At 36.6% G+C, this 21,559-nt stretch overlaps 3 protein-coding genes across 3 annotated transcripts in view; all 3 read left to right on the top strand.

The window, feature by feature from the left end:
- Nucleotides 1–5,658: 5,658 nt before the first annotated feature.
- LOC146455575 (trace amine-associated receptor 5-like) lies at nt 5,659–8,384 on the top strand. The gene is made up of 2 exons (XM_085094069.1): nt 5,659–6,112; nt 7,924–8,384. The coding sequence occupies exons 1-2, from the start codon at nt 5,659–5,661 to the stop codon at nt 8,382–8,384; spliced, it is 915 nt and encodes a 304-aa protein (XP_084950195.1).
- Nucleotides 8,385–9,766: 1,382 nt separating this feature from the next.
- On the top strand, nt 9,767–17,575 carry LOC146455574 (trace amine-associated receptor 5-like). The gene is made up of 3 exons (XM_085094115.1): nt 9,767–9,971; nt 14,547–15,007; nt 16,173–17,575. The coding sequence occupies exons 2-3, from the start codon at nt 14,554–14,556 to the stop codon at nt 16,631–16,633; spliced, it is 915 nt and encodes a 304-aa protein (XP_084950241.1). The 5' UTR covers nt 9,767–9,971; nt 14,547–14,553; the 3' UTR covers nt 16,634–17,575.
- LOC146455572 (adenosine receptor A2b-like) overlaps nt 12,532–21,559 on the top strand; it is a 36,102-nt gene continuing 27,074 nt past the window's right edge. Inside the window, exon 1 of the mRNA XM_085094112.1 lies at nt 12,532–12,834. The gene's annotated coding sequence lies outside the window, so the exon portion shown is untranslated. The remainder of the gene's footprint in view (nt 12,835–21,559) is intronic.

The following is a 21,559-nucleotide window of genomic DNA, read 5'->3' as shown; positions in this document are numbered from 1 at the left end:
TTGACCCGGTGTATCAAATCATTACCAAAGTTAAAATCCTCAGGGCATTTGAAAAGGTAGTTCCATTCTAAAGTTGTCGAGAGCCTTTTTGAAAACCAATGAAAAACAGATATATTTTCTCGATCTGTAAATTCCATATTATCAAATAGGTCACACTGTTTCGCCGATGTACCTTTCTTTGGTGGCATATCCAATTTGATTGTAATGAATAATATGTAGTAGAAAACATTCTTATTTTTTGGTGGCGATTACCTTTGAAATAATTTTTGCGTCTACGTTTGCTAGTAAGACGGATCTCCAATTCTCTATGGAACAGTGGTTCTTGCCTTTCTTTTCGATAAGGGTGATAACTGCTTGTTTCTGGGGATGGGACAATTCACTTTTTTCAAAGGACTCGTTTACACACTCTAAGAACTGGTCGACTTAAAAATCAGTGAAAGTGCCATCGCTTCCTGGAGATTTGTTGCCCTGTAAACGTTTGAAAATAATATCAAACTCTTCAAGAGACACTTTACCTTTACACGTTTGTCTTTGTTCCTCAGAAAGCTGTGGTATTCTCAAATTATTTTAGAACTCATTTATGGAACCATCTTTGTCTACATCTTTTGATCTCCATTTGTATGTTTGTTTATTTGTTAGAGAACGCTTCACTTGCAACTTTCAGTTCTCATGTGTTTTTTAACGTGATTTCTCTTCTCGAGATTTAAAAAATACTTTGAACTTCTCTTGCCATGTTCATACCAGCAAGCCCTTGCACGCGTGATAATCCCTTTCAGTCTTTCCATCGTAAAACGATTCAAGCTTATTTTGTTTATTATTTTAAGTGAGGCAAATTTTGTTAAGCTCAGTTGGTCGCTTTCCAATATCTATGTTGCCTCCTTTCGGTCGTTTTACATCTGAATTTACTTGCATACCTCTGCCTCGAGTGGTTTCTCATTTCCTTCCTAGGGCTAACGCTTAGTTGGAGATTTATGGGTTCACCTCACTGAGCACTTTGACGTTCACTAAAGAGTTAATTTTCTGTTCATCATTTGAGATGAACAATATCCGTGTTAATTATATTTTTTCTCATTACACCTTTTGCCCTTCATTATCAGGAAATAAATTTTCATTAGTGTTAAAAATTTCAATCTAAAAATCATTAAAGCGAATGTGTAATCATTGTATGAAAATGGACAAACGTTTTAATTTTCGGCGTCATCAATAAGGCATTTTACATAGAGAAGAACATTCAATAATGTGAATATCAGTTCAATTTAATGGAAATAACAAACTCTTAAGAGAATGAGCAAACATAATACGCTATCTTAATGTTCTTTAACGAGGAAAAAAATTCATTACAACAGATACAGTCAGCGTAATAATCAAGCAAGTTTTAGCTCTATCCTTCAATCAACTCCCCATTCAAACATCGTGGTATGTAACTCTGCATAAACCTAAACCACGCTGCACATTTTCTGACAGTTATCGTGTTCACGATTCTCCTCTTCTCGCGGGGATCGTCAAACGCCCTGACTATCCTTTCTCGATGCTCATTTGGGAAACGGTATCGACGAACTCTATGCTCCGTTACAGCGAAACCAGTGTGCACATGTACAGCATCGTTTTCAAATTTAAGCATCTATATAAATCCAGTGGGAAATTAGTCAGAAACCACGTAACTAAAAATCTTTTGTAATTGAAATCTTCTTCTTGCAATGGAACGTTAAACCCAGGTTGATGAATCTTCATTCGAACTAAAGATTGTTGTTTTCGATAAAACGCTATTTTAATTGGCTTTAATGAATCTTCTTTTCGATGCAAAACTCCTTAATGACTCTACCATAAATTGAAATGTTTCATTTCCTAGCTAAACTGATTATATATTAATTTTATTGACCAATATTTTCGCGCTAATGCAAATTTATTTTCTGATAATGAAGGGCAAAAGGTACACGCACGCAGCATTAACGTTGTACACGAAAATAGAAAGTAGTAAAACCGATCGTCTTAAAATTTAAAGAAATTTTGGTAACATATTACGGATAACTCTGCAAATGAATTGGCAAAGTGACAAAAATCGATCCTAAATATATAATCAAAAGATAAAAATTGTTGGATATGGTATACCAAGAAAAAAGTTTATACCCATCAAATTCTTGTCGTCAAGGCGTGTTAGCTATAAACGATGCTTAATATCTTTGTAAATCCTTGGTCCCAATTAAGACTGAAATGTTCTATGGCATATTGATCTTTCTGTTAAGTCTCATTCTCTGTTCTGGGCATTTTGTTCAGCTGAGTTTTCTCACGGGACTTAATTGAAATTTTAATGATAAAAAATTGTCCACTTTAATATGGGATTAACGAATGCTACTGATAGACCATTTTTGACTTTGTGGCCCTTTACTAGATCGATATTTTAATACATCACTTTTCAATTGATATTCAGTGTTCCTCATAACACGGCACCTGCCCTCTTTTAACAGTACGCTGAAGACGTTAACTGATGCTAGCACAAAAACTTTATTTAAAATTATCAGTACAATTCTTTGAACACTTGCGAAAAGATTTTGACCGAAAATCAGGACAATTCCATATTGAATGAAATCAATCGTTTCACTCTGACGACTCACACACCAATTGATTTCCTATACAACGTGTTTGACTAATCTGAAGGGTTGTCTAATCTGCCTTGAGAGCGCAGCAGATATGGAGCCAACCTTTTGTCATGTTAGACGTTTCCATGGATACATCGCCAGAAGCCATCAGATTATCCCTTGATTATTGATAATGTTATGACGAATTATTGGAACATTATCAGCTGTAGAGCATTGCGATGTGAGACGCTCTGCTGGCTTTAAAATCACTTAAATTTGTTGGTTTTTGCTCTACCTTTTTTCCATGGCACCAACACAATTCATATATAAACTTCGCTGAAAATCAGAGCACCAAAAGTTGATTAAGTGGAAAACGTGATGCACTGTAAGGCGACTTAAACTTAACTGTACAAACAAATAACCACATTAATTCAGTATTTGACGGATTATGAATCGGTTATTCAAAGTTAAATTTCATAATCCTTTAGACTAATCCTAAAAACTAAAAAAACGTTCTCTGGCTAAAAGAGATTAACTTAAGAAGCAGTTAAAAAGTAATGTAAATATCAACTTTTGCTTCACAAATTGTTTCTTTCGATGACGTTCGATAAAAGGAGTAAATATTCTATTGTGGGCACATGAAACACAGCTTTTCTTGGTAAAACGTGAAACACTGCAATTAGAAATAAAAATTCTTCGTCGAAAGTCCATTTCCGATCTGACAGATGTGTTAGCTTCGTTAAAGGGTGAGTTATATCTGTGTAGACATGTTGTACTTTAGTCAAAACAAATCTTTTGAATATATCGCTGTATTCTGGAATCTACTTTTAGTTCCTTGTCTATTTTCTTGTTACTGAAACCGTGAAACATGGGGCAATTCAGAATGCCTGCTGAGTGTGCTTTTTCTTATAATAGGAATAATGGCAATCTATATAGCGTCAAAATCCAAAAGTTCTTTGGCGCTTTAAAAGAATGAGAAACATTCAATACAAAAACAAGGGCGGTAAAAATATGTACAAAAATTGTTCAAACATGTGAAAATTAGCTAGAAATTAACTAAATGTTCGCTTAAAAAGAAACGTTTTTAACTCATTTTTTAAACTATCAAGTGGACTACAGCTCCTTAATGTAAATGGAAACGAGTTCCATGATTAAGGAGCTAATTTTTTATTCACCGCTGTTAACTTTTCTCTTGCCTGGCTATCTGCCCCTAGGTGGGTCCCTAAGGGGGGCTAGTTTCTAAATAAACTGTGGTGCCGCGTCGGTGGGGGCGGAGGGGGAGGGGTGGAGTGCAAATGAATGTTAAAATGACCGTTCTTTAGTCTTTCATTTTTCTGAAAATATCTGAAGAGGAGTGGATCAGTAAGTGTTTAAATCTAATGGAAAGGTAATGAAAAACCAACTAGATTGTCAAAAGTAAATAGTTATGAAACAGACGGCGCAAACATGACAGACTTTTGAATCGATGATTAAAGTCTTCGACTCTCTTAGCTAAAGAGATTGTTCAGTTCAAACAAAAACACATGGAAATCCTATCTCAAGTGCATTTGAAAAGATTATGGAGGTCTCTTGCTATTTAGTTCTAATTAAAACATCAAAGATTTTTTATTCATTTCTCAGTTTTATAAGGAATTTAAATTCACTTGTTAGAATTTCAGGCGGCGTTCTCGGTGGAAAAGGACTGGCGTTACATAATTTGTAACAGCCAGGAAACAAGAATAAAGAGCAAAGCTAGTCTTTATGAAAAGAATGTCACATTTGGATGTAATTAAAAAGAGATCGAAAGACTATTACTTACTCTTAGTGAGCACTACAGCAAAATTCTCTAATAATGCATTTCAAAAGATCAAATTATTAAGCGTATGGCTATAATCTACCACACAAAGTTGCATTTGAGCAGTACTTTTAACCTCTTACAAAAGCTTTTCAATATAAATTTTTAAACTTCATTATATGAACTAACGCTAAATTATGGCTTCATAGAAGATGAAAAGTGTTCATGGAGCCTTACATTTGCACCATCTCATGTTTTATTGTCCTCATTCGAAACACTTTGGATTGGTTTTGAATCGTACTTCTACTTAGACAAACGGCGCGTTCGATTTAGCCTGCGGGATGTGCTGTTCGGTGCTCTCTTCAGAATGCTCCTTACTCAATAGCCTCCTACGCAAACGCTCTTTGGGCTCGTCACGCATTCATTCTTGCTCCACATGGGGGAGGAATGAATGCTTGACGAGCATCTGCGTAGGAAACTACTCACTCAACTACTTATTTAGTTTTGGAAAATCACACCTATGGGTTTAAAGAAGGAAAAAATAATCCCCAGTAAAGTAGATTTTCAAGCAAAGGTGAATATTAAATTTGGGACAGAAAAAATAATATGAACTAAGAATTACAAATTGAACTTTTTTTGCAGCATCTGGGTTGGTTAATTGTCTTTCAGCCCTACCGCTGCACCACTAATTAATCTCACATTTTTGGGAGTAATTAATAATGGTAATTGAACTGAGTGGAGTGCAATTTGGTCTTAAATCATACACGTGATTTCAAAATCGAACGAGCGCGCAGCGCGAGTTTGATTTGAAATCACAAGTATGATTTCAGACCAAAATTGCACGACACAAAGTTCAATCATCACTTTATTTCACCTATTTCGAAATCACAGAGTATCGTTGTCAATATTAATATTCTATTTTTGTTACTTCATTTCCATTTTGACGGGCTAAAGAAAGGACACGATTGAGAGCAAAAAATGGTGCAATTTTTGAGAGCCAATCAGATTGCAAGGATCACCAGTGATTTCAAAATGGGTGTAATAATGGGCGTAATAGTCGATGTAACTTAGTGTATCACTTTGAAAGTGTTGTAATATGGAATGAAAATTAATTAGAAAAAAGAACACGAAAGAGAAGAAGAATATGGTATTTCCAATAAAACGCTTCAGTTTGTTTCCGGCATCGCCCGACTGTCTTAATTCTTTGAAATAGTAAACAATAAATTGTATATACCATGAAGAGACTTTTGTTTTTCAGTTAAAGCATTTTGTCTCAAAAAAAATATATATTATTCTCACAGGAACAAAATGAGCAAGAAAGAAAGCAACGGAACTTGTGGAATTCCTGAGTGGTTTGGAATTCCTATAAGAAATGACTCTGCTACTTACATCAATGAGGCCCTCCTGGCCACTGTCAACATTCCATCCTGTATTTTTGCATTCCTTAGTAACCTGGCCATCATAATGACCATCATCAAAAAACCTTCACTCCACAGACCGTCCAACACCCTGCTGTGTAGCCTGGCCGCCACTGACTGTCTTACAGGAATCACCACTCAGCCACTGTTTGTTGCTCTGCGATTTATGATGCTTTATGGTGATCACGCAGTATGCCGTTTTCTAGATAAGTTATTTAACGTCTATTATGTCTCTGCTATGCTAACGTGTGGATGGTCGTTGACATTTCTGACTGTAATTAGTTTTGATCGCCATTATGCTCTGTCCAGACCTCTTGTATATCACGCAACAGCAACCAACAAAGGTAACATTTGTTAAAAAAAAATATAAATTTGGTGGTGACGGTAAAGAAGTAATTAGGTCCTATCCATACTTATATGTTTTCGATTGAAAACGCATAATCCTTGATGCGTCGCCTATTGTCCACACTTAAACGCGAAAACGCCGATGGAAATGGAGAATTTCGAAAAGAGTTTCAAAAGTAGACACTGCTGTAGTGCGGGGTAGATTCACAACAACAACAACAACCACAACAACAACAACAACAACAACAACAACAACAAAAACAATAAAGTATTGGTGTTGTTGTTGTTGTTGTTGTGAATCTACCCCGCCCTACCCTTCCAAATCTTCAAGATAATACAAGCTATACAATATGGATCGGAACTCTTGAGCTTTAACAATGTAATTTGGAAACTGTTTGAACGTCCAAAAGTTGTTTCTCTTGAGGTTCACCAAATAATATAATGACGTCAAACGACGTGGAAATTACGTCATTATGTTTGAACAGCCACCATCTTTAATTTTCCGATTTCTTAAATTCTCAGAAAACTGTCGAAAATATCTGTAGTGTAGCGACTGCTGTTGTAGCTATTGCTATCAGCTGTTTTTTCTTTTAGGGTTTGTTTGTTGTAATTTGAGTCAGTAAGACGCTACGGGAGCTGCAACATAACACCAAAATGTGGTTGCCACGGAAATATAAAATCATGCGAACAATAAATGTGCCATAGCATATTGTTTCGATACAAATTTTAGAAAAACGAAGCAGTAATAATGTTTTCTGGCATTTTTGCAAGAACGTTCAAAGTCATCGTGGGCACTCTCAGCCCCTTCCCAGGCTGCATAGGGTTATAACGAAGAGGGTAAAGGTTTCTTGCTACACTATAGCAGTCTAGCCTTATCTTGAATTGTGCCGTTCCAATGTTTTATCGTTTGCACGAAATCCACGATGTGACCATTCAGTTTGCAGCTCTTCCCGAGTGCTTTCCATCGGAGGCTCCCAACGAGGATAATTTGAAGATTAAAAAAAAAAAAAAAACTTCAAATGCCGTTTAACGTTTTCAGGATCGTTTTCTGGTCTTTAAAATTGATATTTGTGTGCGCTAACACTTTGATCCGATCGGATTCTTTAGATTAATTTTTGAAAACTTTTAAAATTTGCGGGAACCGATGATCGAATTTACAATCTGCTGTCGGCTTTCCGACGATCTTGGGCTGGCCTTATTTTGCTCTATTAACGACATTTCTCTTTGGTTCCAAATAAAAAAAGAGGTTTTAAATAAAATTTTTTCCCTGTTAACGAAACACACAATCCAATTCACAATTCTTCACAATTCAACTGCCGTTTTTGTACTAAAGGACGCATTATCCGTCTGGACGACCTTGGAAAAAGATTTGTTGTATGGTTATTCGTCTGTAGTATAAAGACGGGCACAAGACGCATTATGCGTGTGGACGAACTATCTTCCGTTGTTCGTTGTTCATCTGAACGACGCACAACGGAACATAGTTCCTCCAGACGGATAATGCGTCTTGTGCCCGTCTTCATACCAGAGACAAATAACCAGACGAACAACAAATGTTTGCCTAAGTTCGTCCAGACGGATAAAGCGTCCCCTAGTATAAAAACGAGCAACCTAACTACACTTATTTTAATTGGGGCTTTTTTGTTTGTTAATGTTATACTACCAGTAGTTCAAAAAAAAGTGAATAAGGGTTTCTTTGATTTTGATTATGGAACTTTAGGTATTGAAAGGTCAGTAGGCCTTGACCATAGTCAGATCACATAATTGCATCACATTAAGCTGCTGATATTTTTCCTTTGAATCTCAACAGGGGCACTCAAATCAATTGCCTTAACCGGAGGAAGCTGGTTTCTTGTAACAGTTTTAGTGCAGTATGTGTTCCCCTCCTTCGGTGGAAAGATATTTTCCAGCGTCGTCGCAACAGCCTTCATAATAGTCCCAGCTGTCAATCATGGAAGAATGCTCTTTGCCATTCGTCGTCATAACAACCTCATAGTAGGAGCAGCTGTTTCAAGCGAGTTATCAGCGATGTTTAGGCGAGAAAAGAAAGTGGCTTTAGACATGGCAATTCTAATCTTGCTCCTTCTGTTTTCCTTGGCGCCGTTGATTTTAAATAAAATAATAATCGAGAACTTTTTCCCCAAACTTTACGGCATTCTGAAACCATGGGGCTCAACATCGGTTTTTCTGATCTCTGCTTTAAATCCTCTGTTGTACATCATAAGAAACAAAACGCTTCGCGATGGGATGAGGTCTGTTTTTGTTGGCTAAATAATGAATTTTTATGGCACTGCCACTGATTTTGATTCTGAATATCGCCTGACATCGATCCACCGTGATCACCACGTTGTCAGAACGCCAGAACTGCCTGAAAATGTTATTCTCTTTTTGAGCCATTTAAATTATTGTTACTAGATTTTGTGGTTTTAGATTATGCAAAAGCTAGTAAGCGAGTTGGAAGCATGTCCATAACAATTTGTTACCAGGTATGCATTGCATTTAATTAAAAATTATTCCTCGAGCGTGCGTTGGGTATGAGATGACAGACAGCCAAAGAGGCGCTACCTCGTTGGCTTTAATCGTATCATACCCATCAAGGGGGAGTGTTTTAAATTGTTTTATTAAAAACAACCAAGAAAAATAACTAGATCTAACTGATTTTGCTGCAAGAACAACCATACCAGAAAATTTAACGGTCGCTATTTCTCGGGAATGGTATAATGGCTGATATACCTTGGCCGCTAAGCCGATCAAAACTCTGGAATTGCATTATCGAATAATCATGTTTTTTTTATTATTCATGTTATACCAACACCCACGATTAGATGAGAAAATTCGAAAAGCACGTTAGTCAGTGCTGCCATTCCACGATATCAGTAGCTCAAAGTAGGTTCTACGATGTAAGTCAGAAACAAGGTCCTAAGAATACATTCTAGTTTTTGTCAAGGTTATTATGTTACAACGTAGTGTTTAACAAGGGCTGACAAAAATAATTTCTTTTATTCATAGCGGGACCAAAACTTATTTGTCTTTTCTAACCCTTCATAAAAGTAGCTCGACAGATGTTATTACAATGACCAACTTCAGAAATTTCAAATTAATAACAGTAATAATGGTACCACTCAATCATCCTTTATCGATCCTTTAAGCCCAGGGTATAAACCACTTTACAGTCTCTGTCTCTTTTAGAGAATAGTTTTGTTTGCTGCTATCAAACACGCGCCTTAAAGTGTTAATCAAAATGGAATAACTGAGATGAAAACTGAAAACTTAAAAGTTGTTTTCTGTTATCAATTCAAAGCCAATACACCATTCGCTGATCAGGAATGAATTATTACCGGCCATGCTCGTGTACACAATATCATAATTAATGAAACAAAAAACAAAAGAAAATCGACAATGATTCTCAGAAGCTCACAAGTTTAAGTAGTACTCTTAACTCATATCGTACGAAACTCAGCTAATTATGACAGGATGTGAATAGACACCAGCTGGATTAGAAGGGCTACGGTTGACATTTGCAAAGTCTGAGTGTATTCATTCTGTTCGAAGCTTTACAAGACTTGTCGTTCCAATATAAAGAATGAACTTTAGCAATTGTGCATTCATGATGTTGCTGTTGGGTCGACCTTTTTTCCGTTTTTATATAACTTTCAACAAATAGCCAATGACATAGCACTTTTTTTGACATTGATAAAGTGCAATGCCTTAAAATTGGACTTGCAGCTGAAGCGTTCATTTTGAGCTGGAATTGCCGTCTTACCGAGGTTTTCTCGTTACGCATTCACGCAGTAATGATTACGTCGCACCAAAGTTACGCGTTGTCATATAACACGACATTGTTGAACTTTTGTGAAGGTAGGCAATATGAAACCAATAATTAGACTGGACTGGACGTGAATGTATATCTTGAATGGAAAGCCAAAACAGACACAAATCCTTAAAAAATACAATCTGTATGTCAGCTGATTCGCTTGCTACTGTTGAAGGCTCTAAATAATAGTAGCGGTAAAATCTATTTAGACACGCCATCAGTTCATTTAAATGTTCTTCCATCGAGTCTTGGAACTAACTAAATTAATTATATGATTTAAGAGAAACCTAACGTGATTAAATTGATTACTTGACAAAATTGTGCGTAAAATTATAAAAATTAATAGAAAAAGAGCTAATGGTGGGCCGTATATTAGCATTCAAAGGCAGGCCGTTTCAGAGTACAGAACCGCAATTTGCCTTGTCCTGTGCTAGGTCTAGGTTATAAAAGGTTATATTTAGAATTTCTTAAATTGTACAAATAGTTACTGGATGTAGCTTTAAAGAATACTTTATTCTTACTAATTTTCGCCAATGCAAAAAAAATTAAGTCACAAGTGTACTAAATTTCTTGATTTTGGCAGTGTTTTGTTTTCTTAAACCCTGAGCTGATGGCACTTGTCACAAAGAATAAGGACATACTGGAAGGATACAAAGGGTCTGGTTTAATCTAACTACAAGGAGCCTACAAATGGAAAATTTGATGACCGTACTTACGAGGTTTTGGCCGAATTAGAAGCTGAAGAAATTAAATAGTGAATCAGAGGAAGAGTACTAGTCGAAAACGTGACCGGAAACATTTTTGCAATCACCGACTGAGTTACAATTTTAATTCAGAACTATTCACCACAAGGTCCGGTTAACTCAAAACATTTAAAATTCTTATCGTTTTGTTATATGATATGGTATTAAATTTTGTGCAATCTTTTTTCACGAGAATGAAATTTCTCGATTCTCAGTTTTAAATCGTGAAAATAGCGAAAATTGGTTCTCGCCAAAATTAGCTAGAATTTTAGACTGGTCGGAGCAAGATTACGAGGTGTCTTAAAAAGAATAATTTACTAGTTGATTTGAACGCCTTCCCTCTGTAAAATCGAGTTAAGTGACAGCGAGCTGATTCTGTCTCTGCAAGTTGGGGTCATTTTCAACTTATCTTCAGCAGCTGTCCAGCTGTTAGCTTTCGTTCGGCCCCTTGTCTTTGTGTCTTCGTTCTTCTTTCTTGCTCACGATTGTACCAGCAGGGCGGGTTGTGATCTTCAGAGTGGAGCCGCTGTTTGATCGCCATCCCCCAGACCACCTCAATAAAGAAAACACTGCCCACTGTTATATAAAAATACCAAATATTTCACCCTGATATTGTCAATGAGCATAAGAATGATTAATTTATACAACTTGGTTTTACAGAAGGGAAAGAGCAAACTGACAGAGAAATACAGCAGCTTTTAATGCAATGTTTCGGATTGGTTTTTGAGATGAGCGTTTTGGTAGAATAATATGCAAAAGAGCAGATTGTCATAAAAAAATATATATATAGGTACCTGCGGTAAATGCGTGTAACTGCTTTTAGTGCCAATATCTACACTAAACATGAAAGTGGACTTTACAATAAACCTGTAACTTGTACGCACTCATTGTGAATGCAGCATTGAATACAAAGAACTTTAGATGGCCACAATGTCAACGAAATTCTCAAGATAGAGATTGCGTGTATTTTCAAAGTTTGATCGCCCAGGTATTACTTATTCTTCACTAAGGTCGTTTCCTTTGTTCTTTTCTGGGGAATATAATTACAAAAACCCTTTCATTTACATTACTAAGTGTGCGGCTTTTCCTTTCAACTATCAGTGTCGCACTAGGTGAAAAAAAGATGTCAGTGATGACACTTTGCATATAACTCAAAAAATCTACGGTCAAAATTTTCGGCCCATAATCTTAGCAACATTGTTTCTTCGTCGTTCGACCAGCGAGTGTACACCCATCTTTCCTCAGCAGAAGAAGACGACAAACTTGGTCCGCTGAGTTCGACGAGCTCCGGAGATGACGATACAGAGGAATTCTGCGAAGGGCTCTCAATAGTTGCCTCTTCAGGACTAAAACTTTGGCCCTGAGAATACATATATTGCGAATGCTCTGCACTGCCACCAAGAAAACGGGGAACTGTGGTGAATTGTAATAATTATAAAATCCACGTCCGTCCATGATAAAGAAAGAACCTAAGCAGATCTTGCGCGCTGTTTAATTTTATTGCATATTTTCTGTTTGCTGTCCAGTGACAAGTGATGATAGTTTTCGCTGTGATTCCTATTGTTAAGCCCGAGTTTTCCGAAATCTACCTGCCTCACCCAAGCACTACGGCCCCTTTGATGTTTTTGCCGATTTCCAAAGAATTTCCAAACCATAAAAGTTAGGGTCGCACTAGGAAAATTGTCTCGTTGACAGATTTTGACCGCAAAGTAAACGAATTCTCGCCAAGCCTGAGGCGATGATTGTTTTAGTATAATTACTCAGGTGATTATCAGAGAAAAACAAGTACCGTCCGAAAATGTCGATTTTGTTTGTTTGTTTCAAGTCGTCACGCGTCAATGAACAGAGACGCGCAGTCTGCCGATCACATGCTCAATCGAAATCACATGCGCAATCGATAAACTGCACACGGCCTCAAGCAGAATGTCAGTATTCTTTAACTGCCGTTTCATTGAGACGAACAACTGACTTTTGTGAGTGAATGTTGGGTTTCTCCGACTCGTTTACCAAAATAGATGGAGATTAACCAGGCTGTTTGGTGTAAAACTCGAGCCGGGATCACAAGTGTTAGCGATAGCATTTTATTGCACAATTTCTTGTTGACATGATGGCTTCGCCGGTTAACGGACGTTTATAAATTGCCCTCGGAGATAAGCTGCTTCAGGTAGGAATTAAGTCATTTGTTAGCTTCACTAAACAAGTACACGGTTGTGGCAGATGAAAATATTTTGTTGCGAGGTGGTGACTTTAGATGGTGGTCGAGAGCCGCTCGAACCGACAACAAAATAGTTTTCAGATTAACGTAAAACATAAAACGTAAAACTTGCAGAGAAATTTATTCATCTTGTTTACTTCCATGCTTTCAAATTCTGTCTTAAACTCGTTTTGTTTGTGAAATCATTCTGTTAATAAAGAAAATCTTGCTCGAATTTAACTTAATTTTGTTGTCTTCATTTTAAGTGATCGAGATCGACAAAATGCAATTTATCAGGGTTTTTTTTATTACAATTAGCAAAATCTTCATCTCATGCCTTCGAAAAGTATCACCTCGGACTTAGCTGCATCTTTAGTGCCGTTCAAAATTTCATTTTCTTTCATCCTATTTACTTCTTTTTCAGAAATGTCAACAAATAGCTAAGCGGCCATTTTGAAAGTTAGTGCTCCCCCTATAATCACCTCGCGCGAGGTGATTATAGCAGGATATGACGCAATCTTCGACCAATCAGATCAACAGAATCTCCATAATCACCTGAGTAATTATACTAATTAGAATTTCTTAGATTGTACGAATAGTTACTGGATATAGCTTTAAAGGGTTACTCTTTCTAATTTTCGCGAGTATTTTGTTTTTGTGGCTGTAAACCAGATTGATATTTTAATACATCACCTTTCAATTGATATTCACCTGCCCTCTTTCAACAGTACCCTGGACACGTTGCTGATGCCAGCACAAAAACTTTCTCTAAAGTTATCGGTACAATTCTTTGAACACTTGTGAAACGATTTTGACCGTAAATCAGGACAATTCCATATGGAAATCAATTGTTTCACTCTGACGACTCACACACCAATTGATTTCCTATACAACGTGTTTGATTAATCTGAAGGGTTGTCTAATCTGTCTTGAGAGCGCTGCGGATATGGAGCCAACCTTTTGTCGCGTTGGACGTTTCCATGGATACATCGCTAGAAGCCATCAGATTATCCCTTGATTATTGATAATGTCACGACAAAATTAACGGACCATTATCAGCTGTAGAGCATTGCGATGTGAGACGCCCTGGTGGCTCTTAAAATCACTTAAATTTGAGGGTTTTTGTTCTGCCTTTTTTCCATGCTGCTAATACATTGACGAGCCCGATTAGCGTCTGCGTAGGAAACTACCTACCCAATTATTTATTTATTATTGGAAAATTACTCCTATGGGATTACAGAAGGAATAAAATAATCCCCAGTAAAGTAAGGTTTCAAGATTTTTTGAGACAGAAAAAAAAATTTGCACTAAGAATAACAAATTGAACAATTTTGCAGCATCTGAATTGGTTAATTGTCTTTCAGCCCTACCGCTGCATCACTAATTAATCCCACATTTTTGGGACTGATTATAGGCGTAATACTCAATGTAACTTAATGTATCACTTTGAAAGTGTTGTAATATGGAATAAAAATTAATTAAAAAGAAGAAGAAAGAGAAGAAGAATATGGTATTTTCAATAAAACGCTTCAGTTAGTTTCCGGTATCGCCCGACTGTCTTAATTCTTTGAAAAAAAAAAAAAAAAACAATTAATTGTATATACGATGAAGAGACTTTTGTTTACAGTCAAAGCTTTTTTGTGTGAAAAAAAAAAATATATATATATATATTATTCTCACAGGAACAAAATGAGCAAGAAAGAAAGCAACGGAACTTGTGGAGTTCCCGAGTGGTTTGGAATTCCTATAAGAAATGACTCTGCTACTCACATCAATGAGGCCCTCCTGACCACCGTCAACATTCCGTCCTGTATTTTTGCATTCCTTAGTAACATGGCCATCATCATGACCATCACCAAAAAACCTTCACTCCACAGACCGTCCAACACCCTGCTGTGTAGCCTGGCCGCCACTGACTGTCTTACAGGAATCACTACTCAGCCTCTGTTTGTTGCTCTGCGACTGATGATGCTTTATGGTGATCACGCAGTATGCCGTTTTCTAGACAAGTTATTTAACGTTTATTATGTCTCTGCTATGCTAACGTGTGGATGGTCGTTTGCCTTCCTGACTGTAATCAGTTTTGATCGCCATTATGCTCTGTCCAGACCTCTTGTATATCACGCAACAGCGACCAGTAAAGGTAAAATTTATTAAATATAAATCTGGTAGATTTTAAGCAGGGTAAAGAAATAATTAAGTCCCATCCATATTTATATGTTTTCGTTTGAAAATGAATACTCTTTGATGCGTTTTCGTCTATCGTCCTCACTAAAACGCGCAAAAACTCTGATTACTATTCAACGGTACCTTATGATATATCTGTTTGTTCTGCAACACTTGGAATTTTCTTGAATTTTGGTTTGCGCGCTTTCTTGAGAGGTAAGGATTGCTAGAGCTTTATGATAGAACTGAGACTGCTGCGGTGAATCTACCCCCTTCCACCCCTTCCAGAACTTCAAGATTATCCAAGCTGTACAAGATGCATCGAAACTCTTAAGCAATTTGGAAATTGTTTGAACGTCCAAAAGTTGTTTTCTCTTATGGTTCACCAAATCAGATAATGACGTCAAACGATCTGGATATTAAGACCTAATTTTTTAACAGCCGACAAGTTAAATTTTACGTTACTTAAATTCTCAGAAAACTATCGAATATATCTGTAGTGTAGCGACTGCTGTTGTAGGTGTTTTTTTCTTTTTAATTTTTTTCGTTGTAATTTGAATCAATAAGACGCTGCGAGAGCTGCAACATAACACCAAAATGTGATTGCCATGGAAATATCAAATTATGCAAACAATAAATATGTCATAGTATATTGTTTCCAGACAAATTTTAGAAAAAAACGAAGCAGTAATAAAGTTTTGTGGCATTTCTGGTAAGAACGTTCAAAGTTATTCGTCTGTGGTATAAAGACGGGCACATGCAGGACGTATTATGTGTGTGGACGAACTATCTTCCCTTGTTCCTTTGAACGACGGACAACGGAACATAGTTCGTCCAGACGGGATAATGCGTCTTGTGCCCGTCTTTATACTAGAGACGAATAACCAGATGAACAGCAAATGTTTACCCAAGCTCGCCCAGATGGATAATGCGTCCTCTAGTATAAAAACGGCCAATCTAACTTTGGCGCTTTTTTGTTTGATAATGTTTTTCTTCCAGTAGTTTAAAAAAGTGGATAAGGGTGCCGTTGATTTTGATTATGGGAACTTTTGGGATTGAAAGGTCAGTAGGCCTTGACCATATTCAGATCACATAATTGCATCACATCAAGCTGCTGATATTTTTCCTTTGAATCTCAACAGGGGCACTCAAATCAATTGCCTTAACCGGAGGAAGCTGGTTTCTTGTAACAGGTTTAGTTCAGTTCGTGTTCCCCTCCGTCGGTTTAAAGATATTTTCCAGCGTCGTCGCAACAGCATTCATATTAGTCCCAGCTGTCAATCATGGAAGAATGCTCTTTGCCATTCGTCGTCATAACAACCTCATAGCAGGAGCAACTGTTCCAAGCGAGTTAGCAACGGTGTTTAGGCGAGAGAAGAAAGTGGCTTTGGACATGGCAATTATAATCTTGCTCCTTCTGTTTTCCTTGGCGCCGTTGATTTTAAATAAAATAATAATCGAGAATTTTTTCCCCAAACTTTACGGCGTTCTGATGCCATGGGGCTTAACATTCGTTTTTCTGATCTCTGCTTTAAATCCTCTGTGGTACATCCTAAGAAACAAAACCCTTCGCGATGGAATGAGGTCTGTTTTTGTTGGCTAAATAATGAATTTTTATGGCACTGCTACTGATTTTGATTCTGAATATCGTTTAACATCGATCCACCGTGATCACCTCATTGTCAGAGGTTTAAATTGATGAGCGCTGCTTGAAAATGTTATTTTCTTTTTGAGCCATTTAAATAATTGTTACCAGATTTTGTGGTTTTGGATTACGTAAAAACTAGTTAGCTAGTGTGAAACCTGTCCATGACAATTTTTCACCAGGTATGTATTGCATATAATTAACAATTATTGCACGAGCGAGCGTTGGATATGAGATGATAGATAGCTAAAGAGGCGCTACCTCGTTGGCAATAATCATATCATACTCAACAAGGGCGAGTGGAATAATTGTTTTATTAAAAACAACCAAGAAAAATAACTAGATCTAACTGATTTCGCTTTGCAAGAACAACCGTACCAGAAAATTTAAAAGTCGCTATTTCTCGGTCATGGTATAATGGCTGATATATCATGGCCGCTAAGCCAATTAAAACTCTAGAGTTGCACTATTCAATGATTATGTTTTTAATTATTCATGTTATACTAACACCCACGATAAGATGGGAAAATTCGAAAAGGACTTTCGTCAGTGGTGCCATTTCACGATATCAAAAGCTCAAACTAGGTTCTATCATGTAAGTCAGAAACAAGGTACTAAGAATAAATTCTAGATTTTGTTAAGGTGATAATGTAGTGTTCAACAAGGGCTGACAAAAATAATTCCTTTTATTCACAGCAGGACCAAAATTTATATGTATTTTCTAATCCTTCATTGAAGTAGTACTGGACAGATGTTATGACAATGACCAACTTCAGAAATTTCACATTAACAACAGTAATAATGGTACCACTCAGTCATCCTTTAAGGCCAAAGTACAAACCACTTTATACTTTCTGTTTCTTATAGAAAAGTTTTCTGCGCTGCTATTAATCACACGTCTTAAAGTGTTAATAAAAATGGAATAACGAAGATGAAAACTAAAAAGTTAAAAGTTGTTTTCTTTTATCAGTTCGAAGCCAACACACTATTCGCTGATCAGGAATGAATTATTACCGGCCATGCTCGTGTTCACAATATCATAATTAATGAAACAAAAAACAAAAGAAAATCGTACAATGATTCTCAGAAGCTCACACGTTTAACTAGTACTCTTAACTCATATCGTAAGAAACTTAGCTAATTATGCGAAGATGTGAATAGACACAAGCTGGATTAGAAGGGTTACGGTTGACATTTGCAATGGCTTAGTGTATTCATTACGTTCAAAGCTTTACAAGGCTTGTCGTTCCAATATAAAGAGTGAGCGTAAGCAATTGTGGACTCATGACGTTGCTGTTGGGTCGAACTTTTTTCCGTTTTTAAATAACGTTCAACAAATAGCAAATTACATAGCACTCTTTTGACATTCATGAAGTGCAAGACGTTAACACTGGACTTGCAGCTGAAGCGTTCATTTTGAGCTGGAATTGCCTTCTTTTCGAGGTTTTCTCGTGACGCATTCACGCAGTGATGATTACGTCGCACTAAAGTTACGCGTTGTCATATAACACGACATTGTTGAACTTTTGTGAAGGTAAGCAATATGAAACCAATGAAGTGAATGTATATCTTGAATGGAAAGCCAAAACAGACACAAATCCTTTAAAAATACAATCTGTATGTCAGCTGATTCGCTCGCTACTGTTGAAGGCTCTTAATAACAGTAGCAGTAAAATTTATTTAGACACGCCATCAGTTCATTTAAACGTTCTTCCAACGAGTCTTGGAACTAACTAAATTAATTATACGATTTAAGTAATTAAATTGATTACTTGACAAAATTGTGCGTAAAATTATAAAAATTGATAGAAAAAGAACTGATGGTGGGCCGTATATTAGCATTCAAAGGCAGGCCGTTTCAGAGTACAGAACCGCAATTTTGAAAACTTCGTTTGCCTTGTCCTATGACGACAAGGTTATATTTAGAATTTCTTAGATTGAACGAATAGTTACTGGATGTAGCTTTAAAGAATACCTTATTCTTACTAATTTTCGCGAATGCAAAAAAAATAGTTGAATCAAAAGTGTACTAAATTTCTTGATTTTGGCAGTGTTTTATTTTCTTAAACCCTGAGCTGATGGCACTTGTCACAAAGAATAAGGACATACTGGAAGGATAAAAAGGTCTGGTTTAATCTAACTACAAGGAGCCTACAAATGGAAAATTTGATGACCGTACTTACGAGGTTTTGGCCGAATTAGAAGCTGAAGAAATTAAATAGTGAATCAGAGGAAGAGTGCTAGTCGAAAACGTGACCGGAAACATTTTTGCAAGGACCGATTGAGTTACAATTTTAATTCAGAACTATTCACCACAAGGTCCGGTTAACTCAAAACATTTAAAATTCTTATCGTTTTGTTATATGATATGGTATTAAATTTTGTGCAATCTTTTTTTCACGAGAATTAAATTTTCCGATTCTCAGTTTTAAATCGTGAAAATAGGGAAAATTGGTTCTCGCCAAAAATTGCTAGAATAAGGTACCATTTAGACTGGTCGGAGCAAGATTACGAACTGTCTTAAACAGAATAATTTACTAGTTGATTTGAACGCCTTCCCTCTGTAAAATCTAGTAAAGTGATAGCGAGCTGATTCTATCTCTGCAAGGTTGAGGTCATTTTCAATTAACTTCAGCAGCTGTCCAGCTGTTAGCTTTCGTTCGGCCCCTTGTCTTTGTTCTTCTATCTTGCTCATGATTGTACCAGCAGGGCGGGTTGTGATCTTCAGAGTGGAGCTGCTATTTGATCGCCATCCCCCACACCACCTCAATAAAGAAAACACTGCCCACTGTTATATAAAAATACCAAATATTTCACCCTGATATTGTCAATGAGTATGAGAATGATTAATTTATACCGCTTGCTTTTACAGCGGAGAAAAAGCAAACTGACAGAGAAATACAGCAGCTTTTAATGCAATGTTTCGGATTGGTTTTTGGGATGAGCGTTTTGGTAGAATAATATGCAAAAGAGCAGAGTACCATGAAACAAAATATATATATATAGGTACCTGCGGTAAATGCGTGTAACTGTTTTTAGTGCCAATATCGACACTAAACATGAAAGTGGACTTTACAATATACCCGTAACTTGTACGCACTTATTGTGAGTACAGCATTGAATACAAAGAACTTTAGATGGCCATAACGTCAACGAAATTCTCAAGATAGAGATTGCGTGTATTTTCAAAGTTTGATCGCCCAGCTCTCACTTATTTTTCACTTAGGTCGGTTTCCTTTGTTCCTTTCGGGGGAATATAATTACAAAAACCCTGGCTTTGGTTATAATCTGGGATCGGAGAGGTGGGGCTGAATTAAAAAAAGAGGCAACTGATAACAGTATGAATATATATTGAATCTATAAAACATATCTTTGAAAAAAAAAAATATTGATGTCGGACATCCAACTGACAACTTTTTTTTTTATGATGATACGTGAACTGAGAGACGATCGAATTGTAATGGTTATTATTATTATTATTATTATTATTATTATTATTTTTTTTTTTTTTAGTAGATGAATAGATACAGATAAGTTTTATATATTTTTTATCGTTATGATTATATTTTTTTAACTCCTACGCTCACGCTGTTCTCCCTGTGCAGCTTTTTAACTGATTTGGCATCTAGTCGAGAACTCTACAATAATAATAATAATAATAATAATAATAATAATAGCAGAGCAAAGGAATTATCTATTCTTCCTCCGTCATATTCTTGTCATCCTAGTTCTCGACTGTCCCTGGAACATACAGAGGAGAACTTGAAGAGTCCTCTCAACGAAAACATTTAAGCAACATATTGAAAGTGTTGTTTCCTTTGTTCCCAGGTTGTGGTTCTTTTGAAGGCATATTTGTGCAAGCTAATACAGTTTAATCTGTTCTGATGCTTAAGCTGCAAAAAGGTTTAGGAAATAGAATGCTATTTCGCGAATTCACGAACTGTTACTGGCTTTACGAAAATGCCAATTGACCTTTGTTTCTGCGTGTTTAACGAGATGTTTGTCAATCCGAAGAGAAAAGGAGTTAGTTTTTCAGTGTTAAGAAATTTTGAGCCAACAAATTGCGGAAGAAAATTTGGGATTTTCTTTAAAATTTTAATTTAAAATTCCGAATTTCTGAAGCGAGTAAGGGCTTCGAAACAGATATCCAACGAAATGGAAACATGGGGTGCCTCTGATGTTCACGATAAAATTTAAAGGGACGGTATCACCTATTTTAGTGTAACTTTGAATGGCTAAAAAACATACTTCAATCGATGGAGTTCAATCGATGGAGTCATTAAAATAATGCCGGTCCAGTTTTGTTAACAATATCCCTACCAGTGCACAGAAAGTAATACTAGTTATATTTGACTGCGGATGGCTAGGAGAGAAATGGATTACAACTTGAGAAAATTGGCCAAGTTTTTCACGTTCTTCCGTTGCGTCTGTTATAGAAATTTCTAAAGACTGATTATGGTTAGTTCTTCGTTGGAGAAATCCCTTAACATTTTCTTCCCGGTGGTCTAAGAGCTATTTTTTGTTAGCAGAAAGGTTTCTGGTCAAATTTTTGAGCATTTTTGACCAAAATACAGCAAATTGCCGTGATAGCGCCCCTTTAAGCGAATCCGCGACAAGACTCTTTTTGTGTCTAACCTACTAATGATTACCTACAAATGCACTTCGAGCTACAAAATCTATTCTGAGTCAACAGCAGTGGCCCATTTTACAATTGTGTGCTTTTTGACCTGGGCCCCATTTTGTTCAAATAAAGAATAGCGTATCCAGCGGATATACTAACAATTATTAAAAACTGAATCATTGTATAATGCAATTCGAGGGATTTGATTGGCTTAGCGGCCATGGTATATTTGTTAATTATCCTGTGAAATCGCGCGGAATATC

Source organism: Pavona decussata, unplaced genomic scaffold (genome assembly GCF_977016875.1).
Source record: "Pavona decussata unplaced genomic scaffold, jaPavDecu1.1 SCAFFOLD_272, whole genome shotgun sequence".
In the NCBI taxonomy this organism is placed as follows: Eukaryota; Metazoa; Cnidaria; class Anthozoa; order Scleractinia; family Agariciidae; genus Pavona; species Pavona decussata.
Note: the sequence above shows the minus strand (reverse complement) of the source record. Positions and strands in the feature narration are given on the sequence as shown.